Source organism: Dermacentor silvarum, chromosome 7 (assembly GCF_013339745.2).
Source record: "Dermacentor silvarum isolate Dsil-2018 chromosome 7, BIME_Dsil_1.4, whole genome shotgun sequence".
In the NCBI taxonomy this organism is placed as follows: domain Eukaryota; kingdom Metazoa; phylum Arthropoda; class Arachnida; order Ixodida; family Ixodidae; genus Dermacentor; species Dermacentor silvarum.
The window spans coordinates 100,567,264-100,585,798 of NC_051160.1; the positions used below are offsets into that span (position 1 = coordinate 100,567,264).

An 18,535-nucleotide genomic window follows, 5' to 3' on the forward strand; every position below is an offset into this window, starting at 1 on the left:
ACTGGACGCATCCCTTCCATCCGCCGCAGCAGAGACCAGCGAATATGCACTTGACGCCATCACCAGGGCAGCCCAAGCTGGCGAAATTGCCCGCGCTCGCCTCCTGACCTCCCAAGAGAACCAACGGCGTTTGTACGATCGACATCACAGAGACGTTCACTTTTCGCCTGGATCTCTGGTACTCCTGTGGTTCCCGACTCATCACGTTGGCCTGTCAGAAAAACTCCTGTCTCGGTACAGAGGCTCATATCGAGTGCTGCGTGCCGTGACTCCAGTTACGGTGGACAATGAACACCTTTTTTGGTTAGATGTTAGGCACGAGAGGTTCAGAGAGGCCAAAGTAAAGCCAAAAGTTCCAGAAGAATATACCCGTCGGATACCGTACAACAAATGCGCTAACTCATTGCTTCAGTACTTGCAGCACACAGGGTTGCACATGCTTATTTGATGCTTCTATTGCTCATTTTTCACTACACATGTCTCGGTGTACATCAACCGAATAACTAAAAAAAGAAACTGAAAGGAACTATGAAGAATGTCTTTTTCATCGCTTGAGCTAGTACCTAGAAATATCATCCCATTGTTTTATTTTTATTTTTTTACAGTTAAGCTCTATATGGCCAGGCGAAACCAAAATCCATCCGTCTGATCTGCACAGAAACTATCTTCATTAGCAATGACTCGAGCGTCGTCCTCTTCTTCCACAACTGGCTCGTTGACGCCCCTCGGCGCAACCGCGTGAATGCGCTCGTGCCACTGCTACCGCGTTCGTCGTCTTCTTCCACAGCTGGCTCCCCATTGCCGCTCATCATTCTAGCGTTGAATTTCACTTCTGCTGTCGTAATGCGGAGGCCGTCGTAATGGGGAGGCCGCGTTTACGGGGCCATGAGCCATTGCGTATGAGCCATTCATTTGCTTGCGTGACAGACAGATATAATTTTGAAGCAAGAAAGATCGCAAGCGGCAATGGCGGGCGTATGCTGCTAGCCACGCCGCCGGGCAAACTCGAGACATCGAACGCAAGTGACAACAGCGGACTGCGGGCATACCGTCAATGACGTCGTTCTCTTCGTCGCAGCCGAACGTGTGTATAACCGCATTAAGAAACACAAAGACGTAACGAATAATTGAGAGAGACTTTGAAGAACCATCGGGATTAACCCGGTGAAAAACTCCGGGGCCGCGCGTTCCAGCTTCGCTGGTTAACGATCTGTACGGAGTGCTTGGGCGGTGATTTTTTTATTATTTTTTTTTTTCTGATCATGCGTCATATGGCGAGTGGCCGATAACAGCGATAACAACAGCGCTGCATCGTCCAATACGATCAGCAGCGGTGAAAAATGAAAAGATACCGATTGTCGAAAAAAATTACGTACCTGTTTTCACAAGCAATTAATAATAAACTTTTAGAAACGATGGAGAATGGGAAACAATATTGTTATTTGAATTGTTCTTTCTCTTCCCCCGGAAATAGTCTGTAATGCATCGACATATATCCTCACCGCTACACGCACTGAGCAATTCTTAGACAGTCTGGGGCGTAAACATTGCAAGTAGTACTGCAGTTGCATTATGCTTTTTTAAAGCAAGCATAGCGAGATCGAGGTAATAGTTTTACTGGTCATAACGGTACCGAACATTTTACGCGGATAATGAAACTTGACGCAGAAGACATTAACATTGGTGTTCGTATGCCTTTAAAATTTTATTCATACCCGCACTACATTGAAAACTTAATTTTTCACTATTCCCACCCCCTCTCCCCCTAATTGTTTTCCAGAAAGCTGAGTTTTTTTTTTTTCTAAAGACTTTCCAAGATTGAATCTTTAATTTTTGCACTTGCTAATAGGGATAACATTTCTAACTGAAGCACGGCAGGCTACATTTACAAAGCTGACTGATACACACAAAATTATATAAGCACCTGATCGGAAGTGCAGTTAACCAGCTCCGGTAATCCTGCCTAATCGTTCGTGACGACGAGCTCAATATCTTTACGCTCCGATTGGCCTGCGCCGTAATTTTGCTCCCGCTGAAGCGCCGATTAGAAGACGAGGCCACGGCATGCAGAGCGTGCTCCAGCGCGTGGCAGCAGCCGCGAAAGAAGAGGAAGCACGGCTGGTGCCAGCGGGGGTTCCATTCGGTGCCCCAACTCCGCGCGCTTCGGACGCCATCGCTGCTTCCTACTCCAGGGCTCATCGGCGTCGGAAGGCTGACGCGTGAACCCGGGACTGTAAGGTGAGGTTTTGACGTTACGCGCACCCTTACGACGCTCAGTACCTGTCCTTTTCGTGGAGATGCGCGAAGAATTGCACTCCGTTCAGAGAATGGAGATTTGGGCCGCGATTGTGCAGCCACGGCTTTTCCGCTGCTAATCCTTCTCGTGCTTTTCGCGCTTCGTCACTAGTCAGAGCCACGCTCCGCCCACGTTATCACTAGGATATCAGCCAGCCGTAAACGCTGGATAGAGTCGATAGGAAGGCATCGCTACAAAATTGCGACCTTGGGCCGGTTTAATGTAAAGATTTTACCCTCAATGGCTATTCCATTTTGCTCTTTATTCTGAGTCCCAACGGCGCTCCGCTCACATTATCACTGGGAGTGGCCGCGCCCATAAACTGTGAATGAAGAAATAGTATCGTGCGAAAACTGTTCGTGCGTTATACCGGCCCGGTTTTCGGCGTCTTAGACTGTGTACCTTACACCACCACTGATGAGCTGTTTCTTAGTGTGCGGGCTTGTGCGCGACGTTTGTAACGTTTTCGTTAGGGCAATTTTAGCGGCCCTTTGCAATCCAGAGCAAGTCATTAGGCTTATCGGGTGAAGAATCGGGATGGCTGCGAAGTCAAAACCAGACCTTTTCACGCTAACGTGAGTCGACAGGCAAACGATGCTTTTGGGATATTAGAGGCGGTGCGATGGGGGGTAAAAGCCAATTCACACTGAGCCTTCCGGCGAAATCTATTTCCGCCTAAACGCCGCGTCGTTAGCATAGCTCGCTTTTCGCATCGCCGGAGCTGCTGCCTGCTCTCGAAATTCCGCGAAAACAGGGAGAGCGCGCGACGCTTCACTAATAGCGCGATCTTCCGAGTATGCGCGCGCACACACGCCCGTGCGGAGTTTACCTTCCTCACCTTTTCGCCGCTTCTTCCGCTCGCGTCTTCCTAACGCGCGTTTATTTTTCGTGTCAGCTCAGCCTTTCTTGACGTTATACGTCTGATTGGCGTGGCGCTTGTCGTGCCGAAACCATTGATTTTTCGCAACTTCTAATAACATCTCCGTTGTCGCGACAGTCAACGCAGGCTTTTGGGATGGCGCCATTGTTCGCGTTACGATTGGATCGTGGCGAAGGATGCCAGCAGCAGCGGCCGAAAAATCGGACTGGAACTGGTTCGCGTGCGGAGAGCCTGTTCGGCGCAATTCGCCGCCGCCGAATTCAATTCCGTTCGGCTTTAGACGCCGAATGTTTCAGTTTGAACAAATTCGATTCCTTTCGCGCTATTCTATGCTTTTCTTATCGTACACTATTCAATGTCGGATGATTCCGCTGATAACGTGGGCGGAACGCCGCTTGCACCATGTACAATCGGTATAGCCACTGTATACCTTAGTACCCTGAAATGGGATCCGCCACTAATAGAAAATCAGGAGGCTATTCATTCAGGCATTTGGAGCGGAGTTCAATCAATAGCATCGACGTGTTCCAGTACGTTCTTGCTGCCAATTGGCTTTGCACGTTGGAGCATTCCATCGGAATGAAGGCGACAGCGCAATATTAGCAGTTCGCCCCCCCCCCCCTCCAAAAAAAAAGCGTTTTGCTGGGATGCGTTGGTGGATTGTATCAATTGTGCGCTACAGTGTAGATTTCCCGCTATTGTCGCCATGCCGATGTGCTAAAACAAAAAACAATCGCTGCGTAGGTGACAAAATTATTGACCTTGAATTTCACAAGCGTAAGGCTGATGGTGAGCACTTCGCGACACGGGTTAATAGCAATTTAAGGTGGCTCGAATAGTGCATGTGCATAAGCAGGTCTATCTGTAAGGGAAATATTGGGGCAGTTTTATATTAAGACGCGTGGTGAAGATTGGCAGTTACATGTAATTTTGTGTGCGTGTGTCACTTAATTTTCATTTCTGATAAGACCGTCACTAAAACCACGCCGATTTCCCATCTGCGCAAAATAAATTGCAGCTGGCACTGATACTCATTTGTGTTCGTGTTCTGGTTTAGCGGCTGTAATTTTTCGCTGGATATACGGCATATACTGAGTGTCTTAGCTATGCTGCACGAAGATAAAAAAAACTGGATCATTCTACGCGAATAAGACCCCGTGCAAGTTGCACGGAGTAGAGTGCTGAAACGGCCCGTCATTTTACGCACTGAAATAAATTAGCAACTTCATAGTAATAAGGGTACATCACTTTTTAATTATCAAGATGTCTATTACGCAGTAGCAGCGAATCGTATGAGCCATAGGCACGTTTTTGACTAAGATACACCTGGCGTGTTATATTTATATGCGAAAACAAAGCCAGCGAAAAAACGAGATACCGTGACACTACTGACCGGTGCTTGTTCGCACGAAGGCAGGCCAGCGCGCACGGCATAGCAACCATATCCAACAGTCTCAGCGGGAAAGCAAGCTGGAATTAGTTGCGACGAAAACGGCACACGTGCTCTTTCAACGAAGTGCCAACGATTCTCTATAATCTCTGCGTGACAGCTACTAGCAAGCGACTCAAATGAGCAACTTGCTGTACCACTGTTTTCTAGCCCTGCTATACCACGCGCGTGTACGCGTAGTCACCAGGTATTTTTCATGTCTCAGGCGTTCTCTCGTCACAAAAAAAAAACATAAATAAAAATAAACACGTATATCTCGCTGGAAACGCCTCATTGCGACGTCTTGCGATTTCCTGCAACTCCCTATTCTCTAGCATTGACTGCTCACTCCCCACTGAACATTTTTTTTTCTTTTCTTTTAAATCTGTAACTGCTTACTTCGCATTGCAATACACATCCGCGCTCATATGACTTCCATATGACTCATATGACTCAATCATACAGTATTATGATTGACTACTGTGCAAGAATTGTCTAGCGATATAGTTGCTGCTTCTAATGCGCCGTCAACATGCACAGCGTTTGCATTTTTACATGCGTCAATAACGCTGCTGATTTTTTTCACCTCGACGGTTGCAGGTTCTCCACGTCCGACGGTAAGAATGGTGCGTGTGGCGCTCGCCGCCGTGCTGTTGGCGGCGTCGGTGGTAGCCGTTAGCGGTGAGTGCCTTGTCTTCCATTTTTTTTATTTTGAAAGTAGTAAACAACCATTTTTTGGTTGAGAAGCTTGGTACGACGCACCATACACCTAATGACAGCCAGGATTGAGCCCTCGCTTGAGCAATGAGGTGAGGAAGTTAGGGTTTCGTGTCTCTTTTATAATAATAGTCCCAGCGCATAAATGCGCATAGTTAAAGCACTGACTTTAACATAGGTGAAAGCAACACCATAATTTTAGCGGAAGATAAATAACGTTACCGTTTTTTTTAATTATAATTATTTTTAGACATGTAATATATGGTGAACATGAGTTCTAAGTCTACATTTTCAAACAGTTGGCTGAATGGTTTGTGGCGAGCTAATTTTTGCGTCACTCCCTTTCATTAAATTCCAAACAGAATCCTCTAAAAAAAACTGGTGCGGTTTTACGAGTGTACCTCAAACGGCTATCACACACGGTGAAGGAAGCAAACGAGCAGCCCGCCTGATTCCATGGTTTGACCGATTTGGCACGGAGCAGGCGTCTCCACTAGATTCCTGCTGGTAGCAAGTTTGGCGCGTTTACGTGGATCAAAGTAGAGAGTTTTAGAACGCCCCCCCAAGACCCGCCGTGGCTTAGTGGCTATGGTGTTGGGCTCGTAAATTCGAGGTCACGGGATCGAATCCTATCAAGGCGGCCGCATTTCAAAGGGGGCGAAAAGCGACAACACCCGTGTACTGGGATTTAGGTGCAAGTTAATGAACCCCACGGGGTCGAAATTATTCCGGAGACCCCCCACTACTGCGTGCCTCATAATCATAACGTTATTTAGGCACGTAAAACTCCATAATTTAGATTATGGGCCCCAAATTTAAAGAGCTTTGCGGGTGTTGGCGTTGGGGCATGCAGGAGTGAGGGGCTTTAGAATAGAGCGTTGCGTTTGCGGATAGCGTCTTGCGCTTGCAGCGCCAATACGGCGTCAAAGAAAATCTATTATCAAAATGAAATAGGCTGTTTCATAATAAGGATTTTGACTTTCAAGTTCTCGCGTTTAATCAGAATTTAGAGAATATTCTTTTAGCAGCAAGCAATTTATTCCGCTTCATTTTGAGTAACCACCTTTACGTGCCTTCACCAGCCAAGTTATTTGAATTTGAATTGAATTTATTTCCAACATGTTACATCCGCATGTTTTTAGGTGTATGGGAGTAAAATCCGCTAAAAAGCAGCTTGACAAAGCTCCCATATCCCTATTGTGTTTGGCAGTGCAGGGCAGAAAACACAGAGTACATTGGTTATACAGCAGATAATTACAATGTCGTCAAAAAAAGAAGAAAAAAAACAGAATAAAGCAGTACGGTGCGGCAACAAAAGTAGAAATACAACCATACGGGACATGAAATCGACAATGGAATTCAGAATCAGCGGCGTCTAATGAATCAATCTTCATTACACACGTTAGTTGCGAGAAAGCGATGACTGCAGTCACTTTTCCTAGCAATACGAACTTCACGCGTTTACCTGCATCGAGTCCAGTTAGGTGCTATAGGATAGAGCGCCGTCGCTTCGATGGGTGCCGCCATGGTTGTTGGCGCAAAGTTTTCGGGCCAGCTTTCGCGGCTCCTCCTATATCAGTGAAATAGCGTCCCCGGCGCAAACAACAAACGCAGTTCTCGTCTCGCGCATGCGCAGTGGCTTCAACGCTACTTCTTTGTTTTTCTAAAACTACCTAGTAAATTAAATTCTAGGGTCTTATATTTCCTGAACCAACGATCTGATTATGAGGCACGCCGCATTGGGAGACTCCAGATGAATCTTAAGCTAGCGCGCAATCCACGGTACATAGGCGTTTTTTTGCATTTCGCACCAATGGAAATACGGTCGTCGGGGCCGTATTTTGATCCCGCACCCTCGCGCTTAGCAGGGCAATGCCGAAGTCACTACGCCACATCGGCAGGTACCAAAATGATATGATTCCTCTGCTATAACGCCATAAGAATGGCGCATTCATATGGGCGAACAACAGTACTCAAAGGTCGGCCCTGGGTTCTCTCTCAAGCATAGCTGCATTCCAGTGGGCGAGCAGGAGCAGGAGCGCCGGGATCCAGTGGCAGAAGAGGAGCAGTTTGGTGATGCCGAGAGCACTTATAGCGCTACTCCCGCGTGAAAAGCGAAGTGCGAGGGAAGGAACGTGAGCCAAACGCGTCATATCTCCTTATTTTGGCTGCCTTTCAGTCGTGTGATAAGCGCCATCACACTCACGGTAAGATGCACTGTTGTTCCACTTTCGTTTTTTTTTTTTTTTTTCAAAACGCTCTCTTGTATGCGGTAAGTAGGAAAGTAACTGGAACGCCAGTGTATGTAGTCGTACACTTTTACAATGAATATCTCGAAAGGTGTGTCATTCTGAAAATTGAATTTAAGTGAATACGCCTTGCGAACTAATCGGCTGCAATTCGTATATTGCAATATGTACCGTGAAATAATTAGGACGTTAATCAATGATTTTATCATATTAGCTTAGCACGTGTTCGAATATTGGTGCACGCAATGTCCGATTCCTTACATAATCAAGGTCAAGGACTAGAATTATGCTATCTGCCACAGGCGATTTCCTAAAAAATTCTGTGAAACTTAAAATTCCTCACTCCGTGGAATGCTTGAGCGAACGGTGCATATAGCCTTCGCAATAAAGCGGGACTTAGCAGATGAAATATCTCTAATCGAAAGCACAGCTTTTTGGCGGCTTATTGTTCCAAAACCGTATGCATTTTCTTCTCGTCACCAGGCCAGTACCGGCGGTACAGGCCGCGTGACTTTGGCTATCCCGCGAGGCAGAGCTCGGATGTCCAGTTGGCCGAAGCGCCCGGCCCTGTAGCCCCTACCGGCTACAAGGACATCAGCCGCGGCCACAGTGGCGTCTACGTCGAGGAGATGTCCAACAGCTACGTCCTGGGTGGGAGGAAGCGTCGGCGCAGCCGCTTCAGGCTCGTTGACATCCCCACTGATCAAGGTAAGCAGACGGCGGGATTCGCCGTAGTGGGACGTGTGACGCGCCCTATGAACGATGTCAGAAGAAGGTTACGACGAAATATTCTTCTGTGCTCGCATATTAGCGGGATCATACGTTTCGTCGTAGTCAAAAGGAATACGCCCCCAAGCCATTTTTGTTTCATGGTTACGAGCAGCGCGAAGTTGACGGGGACGCGGAAGCAAATACGAGCGATGACTTCAAACTCATGTTAAGGCACAAAACGGCTTACGTCTGCTGGGTGTTTCATGCAATTTCACCGAACTTAAAAAAATACAGTGCTACATATTGATGAATTCCGTCTTTGAAAATGCTATTGAGGGCACCGAAATCACACGAGGCGAAAGCGTTCAGCGAGGTCATTTTATTTACACGCAAACGTAGATGGCCCGTCTGCCAAATGCGCGAAATTGTTCGTCGCCGCGAGGGAAGCGAGGAAGGCGCCTGGAGAAGAGGTTCGCCGCGTTGCCGCCCTTTCCGATTGTGCTTCGACGCCGCGGTGCTCGGTGTGCACGTTGGCGGCGTCTCTTCTTTGCATGTGCACTAACGTTCGCTTTCTCTGTGGCACACCAGGCGTCGCACCGCGAGAAGAGACACAGTAAGCCAGAAACGCAGCGAGAACGAAAGGCGGGTGCCGACTCTAATTTGAACTAGCTCGCTGTGACGTCGCGAGTTCCGACGGCGTCTACTCGGTCATAGTTAAAATATTTATCGGCAGAGATGTACTAAGTTGTGTTCTAAAAAAAGCCACCGACTGAATTTTCAGAACTTTTACTGAGCCAAATGACCCAAATGCCCCCCAAAAAATGTGCTTGGAAATTCTTGATGTCACACTGACCTACCAGCGTTTTGGTTTTGGTGCAAAATTGAAAAGATGAAATTTCAACCTTTGTTTTATCTTTTAATATCGGGCATATAATAACAAATTAAATGGTACATGTCACTCTAAATTAATTTAGGTGTTCTCTTTGGTGTGCATTCAACATTAGGCATAATTAAACTCTTTGTTTTAGACCCTTTGAAGCGTATCTTGTCCCCACAGAATAATCGTCGACTTAACTTTCCTTTTCTAATACTGTGTGCTCTGAACTTCTACAGCTTTAAAGCTTGGAGTACATGGGTGAACTGTCTGCGTCCAATCCACGAACTTCGTCTGGCGGCTATCGCCAAAATTGACATGGACCGCTGATCTGATGTGGCTAGGCGAGATTTAACGTGTCCGGTATTCCTGTATGTGCAAGTGGATTACCGGGTCAGCAAAGGTGCAAAGGCGGGCGGCAAGATTGGTGGCATCACCTGGTGGTGCAGAGTTCAATCATACAGAGCTACTATTGCCGTGACCAAGTATGTCCCAGTTCGCTGCTGGTGCAAATTTTCGATAGTGGCGCAATCGCAAGCTCGTTGCCTTTTTAAACGTTTTTCGTCGACAAGAACACTCTCGCAACACGAAAGCGTCCGTATTAGGCATTCTGGTTAGATGAAGCTACACATGATGTCGCTACAAGCGTACACTAATCCAACATTACGTAAACACCCTTTTGGATACCGAAATGCCCGGCACGGTGCAGCACTTATTTTTGTCGGGTGAAAGCCGCTCCTGGAAGCGTCCAAATCATGGCGAGGAGGAACGTGAGCCAATCTGCGTGCAGAGTTGCTCCGAGTGGCATGCTTTGTACTGCTTGTTGCTGCGGAGAAGTTACACGGCGACATGAACTTAAATTAACGATTGTCGCCTAATTACGCACGTGATTTGGCGCCAATTATTGCATTTTCGAGAAAGTGTGGCCTCTTCTTCAATCAGTGCAACTATTTTGCAATGTAAGGTCTGAAATAAAGAAGGACAAACGTGGCGATGGGTGGCGCGCTGCTGCAGCTAGTTTGAAGCGATGAGGTACTAGGCATCCTGCTTTCTCGTAAGTGTAAAAAAAATGCATGGCCATGTTACGTACGCAGCTTGAACACTACTCAGCCGACAGGTAATCACAAATCATGTAGTGGTGCTACGCTTTCTTTTTTCTGGAATGAATCTGCGTGACACCTCGGTCTATTCTTGCTCGTGTACAGGCTTGCTGGGACTAAATTCTCTACGATCATTTTTGGGGATCTGTTTTTCGGTGCACCGTGACTGGCTAAATCACTGATAACACGCCGATCTTTCCAGTGGGACGCACGCAGGGCTGCGCCTGACATCGAACAAACGTAAAAGTTTCTCGGAAAGTTCTTGACTAAGGATACTGGCCCTGGAGTTGTTTAAAATCATGCGGGACAGCAGAATCGTTATGCTCAATTCGCACTTATCTTGTGTCCGGCCGTATGGTGTTGGGCTGCTAAGCATGAGGTCGCGGGATTGAATCCTGCCCATGGTGGCCGCGATTTGATGGAGGCGAAATGCGAGAACACCCGTCCACTCAAACTTAGGTGCACGTTAAAGAACTCCAGGTGGTCAAAATTATTCCTAGTCCCCCACTATGGCCCGCCTCATAATGAGATCATGGTTCTGGCACGTCACATCCCATAATTTATTAGTTATCCTGTAACCTGTACTTAAATGACGGTGCCTTTATTACCTGTGTAACGCTGTGTAGTAGGCCGATAGCACACACAAATGCGTGCCAATAAGGGTGCCGCGTGATTGCCACCGTTCAGTTTTCAGCACAGAATGGTTCAAAACGGAGATATTTGTGCATATCTCAAACGTGCAGGCTAATCTGTCGTATTCCCTGGAGCACCGAAATGAGGTCACAGCAATTTATTTCTCAAGCGGCCACTGAGAGGAAGCCGTTCGCTGTCTACATGTCATGTAAGGAATGGCAGCCAGGACGAATTCAGTGTTCAGTGACAATAAACATTTAACAGGAAAGCAGCTGGTACCATAATACCATATCTATTTTAAATCAACACGCCACGGGTGTGCGTTGAGTTAAAGCAAATTCTTCAATCGTGCTGTGACGCTTCGCGGCACAATACGACGTTATGACGTGGACAGACACGTGGCTTATCGATACCGGCATTGACATGATGGCGGTCCTCAGCGGTCAATTTCAAAGTGCCTCGAGTGCAGTTGCACTGGTGTCCCATAATGACGGTTTGGGTGTGTAACTGAGATGACTGAGAGAAATTAGGGGAAAAAATTTACACTTATAATAGCACTGCGAATTTCTTGCTTCGTGGTAGATCGTTCGTGCAAGTGACCGCCATATTAGAGAGAATAAATGCTTATCTATGTAACGGCGGCGCACACTTATCGCTGTTAGTGCCTGTGAGAAGCTGCACAAAACTTAACTAACACCCTATCATTTTTTTTTCTCTTGGCACTCTGCAATATTCCCAGGTGGAGCCGGTGGACAGTCAGCCCAGCAGCCGCAGATCACGGGACAAGACACTGTAGGTCGTGCGGGTTCGCGGGGAAGCGGGGTTCCCTCTGGCGGCGAGGGAGAGCTAGGCATTTCCCGTCTCTCTGGCGTCCACGGTTGGCCAGCTCAGACAGGTTCCGGCCCCCAGGCCGGACTTTACAGCCATAGGCTCGGCGGAAACAACGAGCAGGGAACGGCAGGGGCTCCGGGAGCAGCGGGAATGCCGGGAGCAGCAGGTCAGTAAACGCAGAATGTACGGCGTCTCGCTCTTCAGATGGTGTGTTATAATTCGATACGATAAAACTTCAGCATTTCTACTACACTGGGGATAACAACTGGTCGATATGACGCTCTTGCACCAATGTCCTAAAAATGTCCAGAACCAGTCCACCCTAAAAGTACTAAATTACGGAAGGGAAAGTTGGAGAATATCACGGAAAATTACGTAGGGCCTGTGGTTCGCATACGGAGTTATGTAAGGCAAAATGACAACGCTATAAAAAAGTTACACGCTCCGTATTCTAATGATATATGGTAATAACCGTTTATATAGTAACATACTCGTTTTCGTGCAGGATTCATATGATTATATATGACTATGGATAAAAGCCATATCAGATTTTTCCGTATTGAATTGTAACGTTAAACTCCGATACCTGCATGGGATCACAGAGCAAACGAATGCTGCAAATTCTTTCGTTGAGATTGAGTGCAAGTGCATTTGGCTTGGTCGCAAATTGGAAAGAGGAGACAAAAAAGGCAATGCAGCCTACTACGGCACATTATGCGGTGGCGTATTGACGTTATGAATTAATGTAAGCACCGAATAGAATCAACTGGCACAAGATTAGAGGTTGTGTAGGTCACCTTGGTTGCTTTTTACTTGACGCCGAGTACATATTCGCAATGTGTATGAGGACACTTTACCTGGATACATTTTACTGATTAAATAATTCGGACACATGTACTTGATATGTAGGACACTACAAGTGTAACCAATATGGCGTTGCTTTTCTAAGAGGGCATGCAGAGCACTCTCTCGGATACCCATGCCGAGAGCACGCCAATACTTGGGGAGATGGAGTATGAACTATGTGGCTTTCTGAAAGGACTTGGCTTTGGATATTAACGCCACGTGACCCACGTTTCCCTCTCCGACGTCTCGACACGTGGACATCATCTTGGCCACCGCAGCTGCAACGGATGCACCTGTTGTGTTTGTTCCCAATCACTATATATAACGCCATGTAGGACCGTTCAGGGTAACAATCACTTCTGCATAATTCTAGACATACAACAAGACCAGCCTTCTTTCTTTGTCTAACTTATAACACTAGTTACATGACTACAAAAAAGACCTGCAGAAAAACTGTTCTGTCAATTTTGCACACTGGACTAAGACGCTGGACTCGCCTGCATCACAGCGATATGAATGAACGAAAAACGTCCCCTTGACGTCAACTTTCTGTTTCGTTTGTTTTTTCCAAATTGCTCACCCAAGCTGGTCGCTTGTTTTTTTCTGTCGCTTACGAGTTCTATAATAAGGGTAAAAAACGCGGGCAAGTTAGCATTCAGTCGTGCAAAGCTTGGGCATAGCGAAAGTGTCGATCCTCAAGTCTTACTGGCTGCTACTGCTAGGTATTAACTTGGTCGCTGCTAGGTCTTAACTTGGTTTAACTTAACTACGCGTGTAGGGAAGGTATTCTTGAGCGATCATTTTCGGAGGTACCTTCCCTTTCGTGCCATTTCACGAGACTAGCACTGGACGCCTCGGCGCCTACGAGCGACAGCGTTCCTGGCATGCCCAAATGCAGGCAGGCAGGCAGGAGCCGTGTCTGTGTCAGGCAAAGCCAGCGCGCACCTGCGCCGGCGGTTACTAGGCAACGCGAGGTGACGTCATCACTACTGCTTCGGCGCATGCGCAGCTAGGCAACGCGGGCGGCGTCGGCAGCAGCTCTGCGCGTTGTCTCGTTGGTGCTGCTACAATTTTGTCTCTCTTTCTCGCCCTCATTTTCTTTTTCCCTCTTCCGAGCATTGAGCACGCCGCGCACATGCTCTCTTTCCCTCTCCTTAACGTCACATGTCAAGGCTTACATGTGCACGGCACGGAGAGGAGGCGAGGACACACTGCTAGGCAACGCAATGACGTCATAGCTCGGCGAGGTTTTGCGGCAGCAGGCGCCACTTTTTACGGTTAGCTGGAACAGCTTTGATGTTAAAAATCTGCTAGCTTATCAGCGAAGCTTTGCGGAGCGATAAAGTTATGCCACATTACATGTCAGCAACTTAGGAGTCAAACAGCATGCCCTCTGGTGCGCTCGAACTAGGTGCACCGGGACAGCCGGGTCAACCGGGACAACCAGGACAGCCGGGACAGTCGGGACAGTCGGGAACCGGGGGAGGAGGACCTGGGGCGGCAGGACAGCCTGGCCAAATGGGAGACTCGACAGGCCAGCAAGGAAGTAAGATTTTCAAAATGACAAACTTGTTCTATGTCTGGCTTTCGGACAGCGTGCCCGAATACCTTAATCGAGATAGGGGTGAAGTACATATGTGCACATATGCAAACATCTCAAACATTCTTGTGTACGTGTGGAGGCCGGGTCAAAAGTTTACGGTGTGGGGGACCTGAGAGAAAGACAGAAAATTTCCCCAGCATGCAGCCTGGATTTCAAATGTGCTACGTATGCTAGTGAACGCGACGAACAACACAGTGTTGACTGATTGGGTGCAAGGTAATACTGGACTTACATTTGACTTTTTTTGCGGGACCCACACACCGTAAGCTTTGCAGCCTGCTCGCACACTTATGTATGTATGTATGTATGTATGTATGTATGTATGTATGTATGTATGTATGTATGTATGTATGTACGTATGTGTATACATACACACGTACGTACGTACGTACGTACGTAAGTACGTACGTACATACATGTGTGTAGGTATGCATGGCCGTACACAATCGTGAGCAAGTTGGAGAGCACGGAATTATCAAAGAATTTAAATTTTGTCTAGCGCAGCATCGCAAAATGAAATTACTTTAACACATTTCATTGTTCCAACAAGTTCACGTAGTGTGCACCACTTGATTTGAGCCGATGTGCTTAGACTGCGAAGGAAATTGTTTTAGCATGACACCATTCGTGGCCAAACTTATGCTCACAAATTAAAATACACCGACACTGTAAGCTCTGAAAAAAAAACGCGCGAAAGGCGAGTTCTGTTGATTTTTATACCTTTCGACGATTTGTGCATTATTGCTTGTCAGTATAGTGCTCTTGTATCCACTATTGCTTATGTTTGTCAAATACATTTAAACAATTTCCTATTTTCACCGAGTGCTTGTTAGCTGAGATTAGGTGTTCTCTGCCTCTATGCCTATATCTATCGGTGCCGCGTTATAACCTAAAGCATAAATACAAAAACGCTGCCCTCGGCCTTTTAGCCGCCTTAACGAGAGCAGTCGTAACGATGTCATAGCATAAAAACTTGACATCAGTTGAGAGCAACTTAGTTACTCGGAGAGTGACAGAGCCCGACTCAAAATTGGCATGCAAAAGCATTTACAACTATATAACAGGGGCATATTTATAAGCATCATGATCCAACAGTACGACAAAAATTTTGTTGTGCTGAAGAAAGTGTAAAGATTAACTAGCTCTTGCATAAAGTTACATAGTCAGAATAGTGATTTAAAATCGCACCTAACTGAGCACGATGAGCTAGCACTCAGTTGCCATTATGTAGGAAGGTACCCTGCGTAGTGTAATAATAGTTAAGAATGCGCATTCACATTGGCCGCGTATAGATTTAATGGCTAGTACATCACGCTTTCATAACTTTTTTTTAACGGAAAAAAGTTTTTACAAGAGTTCAGAGGACGCTAACACGTTTGTTCGTTTCTTGTGTGCCCCATAATCAGGTCGTACTTCTGGCACGTAAAACCCCCAAACTTATGTTAACGTTTCCGTTTTTTTTTTTTTTTTTTTTGGAGAGAGGTGCGCCTATGTTGACGCCACTTCGTTGTCACCCAAAAGAACACTTCACACTGCATAAATTCGTATTTATATGAGTATACAGAAATACAAAATAAATAAAACCAGTTTTGTTAAACGAGTGTGGACACCAATTTTACAGGGTAAATTGTCAGCCTTATAAGTTTTTCATGCTTATGAGGATCGACTTCATGATCCTCCGTGGGCGCACATATGAAATTCATAAGACGACGCGTCCGTTTGCTGACGTCAATGCTTTGGCGGTTCATGGGACCTACGTGACGTCAGGTACTCAAGATTCACCTCACTCGCAGGTTATTCGCCCCTGGTGGTGGGGATATTTAACCAAGAATCTGTGCGCTAGAACTCAAAGGTTATTCACTCCTACTGGCGGCAGTATTTCAACGAGAATCTGTGTGGTAGAAATTGAATGATGCTTCATTACAGCGGATACGTTCCTGCATACGCAGTTCCTCATCATAGTCTCGTAAATCCTCTGTATTGCCCAACAGCGAGAATCGTCACCCGTGATTTTGGTGACTGCACTCTTTCAAAGCTAGTTTTCCCATCGGCATCAGAGAAAAAGAAATAATAAAAATAAGCGATTCGACGCCCAGTCTCCCGCATACTGCTCGAAAAGAGCAGCAATTTCGACGCCACCAGCGCCACGTGGGTTGTAGGGCTTGCTGAAGCACACTCGATAGAGAGATTTAATCAGCGCTTCCACGTACCTGTATATATACTATCAATTTCACTAGCAACTTTTGGATGTGAAAATACATTTACTACATTGCATTGTAACCAATCCATGACAAACGGAGTGTTTCTTTTTTTTATTTTGCGAGTCTGAACAAATCCACCATAATTAACGCAGGTCCCGAGCAGCGAGGCCTTGGCGAGAACATGGCGGCGCAAGGAAAACCTGGTGAGGCAGGGGCACCGGGTGCTGCTGGAGCTCCAGGACAGCCGGGTCAGCCAGGACAGCCAGGTCAACCTGGACAGTCGGGACAGTCGGGAGCTGCGGGATCATCCTCCGTAGGGCGCGAAAGGAGGGACGTCGGCGAAAGCGGTGCGCCACAGGCGGGAATGACTGGCCTCCCGGGCCTGCCGGGACTTCCGGCATTACCACCGGCAACAGGACCGGAACCGCAGCATCCCGCCGGAGGGCGCAACCTTCCAGAGAAATCAGGCGGCACGCCGGGAGAACCTGGCCGGCCGGGAAAGGATGGTGTGTTGACAGTAAATTTTCAAACCGAAATTTTCCTAGCCTCTACGCAAGGGTTGATGTTCTCTGTTTCTTCGCAAGATATATTTGTGGGTGCACATATGAAGCTTATACAGCGTTTCTTTTTTTGTTTTGCGTGCAGATATCACTCGCAAGAAAAGGCAAAACAATCTATTCACTAATTGCACGAATAAGAACATTTAGTACCTTGGTTAGAAACTTGACGGCACATGTCTATTTTGAAAAATTAGCGGGAACGGTCGTGAAAGTCATCCCGGGTCATTATTTTACGGAGGCCTTGTAAACAGAAAATACTGGCATCAAATTTTTCTGTCGCTCTACCTCACTAAGGACCCAATATTTAGTAGCGTAGCTTGGAGTGCAACCCTCTTGTGACGAAGTAGGGCGGCGTAGAATGAAGCTTGGCTATTGGGCGGCATAAAGCGGTCCGTTTCGCCCATGCTGATAAAGAGACTATGCGTACAATAAGGAATTGCGCAGAGCACCCATAAGCATAAGTAGAGGCCATTGGCCAAAACTGGCTGCGATATTGGCTAGCCCTAGTCCTACACTAGCAACGCAATGGCTGCGGCACTTGCCTAATATTCTCCCGATCTGGGCTCTAGCTCTGGGCTAGTATTGGATAGGGATGCACTTTGCTCACATGCAAGCGTTGGTCCAGGGCTGGTGATTCCTGTCAGAAATGGGCCATGCTTGGTCCAATGCTGGCACGATGCCTGGGTTCCTGCAGGAGCTGACGGGCAGCCAGGGAAGCCCGGAGGACCCGGAGAGCTTGGCGAGCCGGGCCAAATGGGCGCACCCGGTGAAATGGGCGAGCCCGGACATCCTTCCAAGGACGGTGGACCCGCGGGAGCTCCAGGTACTCCGGGACGCCCCGGCAAGCCCGGCGCTCCCGGTCTCCCCGGACCACCTGCCAAGGCTAGCGGTGCTGCTGCCGACGACGAGGCGAACAAGCTACATTTCGAAACCAAGACCTCGAGTGGTAAAGTGGACGATGCTGCAAAGGCGGTTCCGGACAAGAACGCAGCAGTTTCAGCTTCCGGAGACGCTGCGGGTACCACCGGAGCAGCACACAACGAGGTTACCGCCCACAACAGGCCCCCAGGCCGCTACCGCAGGCTGCGCCAGGCCAATCGGCGCCGCCACCACAAGCACGGCCACCCACGGCTGCGCAACCTCAACCACTGAAAGACTCAGTCCAAGACAGCGGGTCCGTGTGTGTGTGGGACAAACGGAGGTTTTCTGCAAGGGGAGGAGAGGAAGAGACGCAACGACAGACCTGCGCATTGAAGGAACTTCAGTTTTTTTTTCTATTTCTTTTCTTGAAGTAAAACACCGCGGCCCCGTTGCCCTGGCTACTCATTCCTCGATCCCCTTTGGCACGCTTGCCATGTACTTGGCGGCCAGACGTGGGAACGCTGGGAAATGATCTGATAATTGCTACCACGAACAAGACCTAGCTGTAAATATCCGTAGCCTCCTTAAAGTTGGCCCGCCCCTCCAGTAGGCGCCTACGCTGACATTAGTCTCTCACGTTCGCTGCCTTCAATCGTTTTTCCTGCCGTAACCCTTCCAGACGCCGATTAGTTGTGTTGATTGAAAACTTTCTTTCATGGCGTTTCTTGCATCTTCGGAATCGTA

The 18,535-nt window shown here is 47.6% G+C and overlaps 1 protein-coding gene across 2 annotated transcripts; it reads left to right on the forward strand.

Annotated features, from left to right (window-relative positions):
• The first annotated feature begins 2,114 nt into the window (after positions 1 to 2,114).
• Positions 2,115 to 18,303, forward strand: LOC119459034 (collagen alpha-1(X) chain). Of its 2 annotated transcripts, XM_037720881.2 has the most exons (7): positions 2,115 to 2,238; positions 5,206 to 5,286; positions 8,055 to 8,279; positions 11,629 to 11,886; positions 13,978 to 14,112; positions 16,523 to 16,876; positions 17,625 to 18,303. In XM_037720881.2, exons 2-7 carry the CDS (start codon positions 5,229 to 5,231, stop codon positions 18,080 to 18,082), a joined length of 1,488 nt encoding a protein of 495 aa, XP_037576809.1. In that variant the 5' UTR covers positions 2,115 to 2,238; positions 5,206 to 5,228; the 3' UTR covers positions 18,083 to 18,303. The 2 variants fall into 2 exon arrangements, with proteins under 2 accessions (XP_037576809.1, XP_049525994.1); XM_049670037.1 differs by lacking the exon at positions 13,978 to 14,112.
• The last annotated feature ends 232 nt before the right edge of the window (positions 18,304 to 18,535 follow it).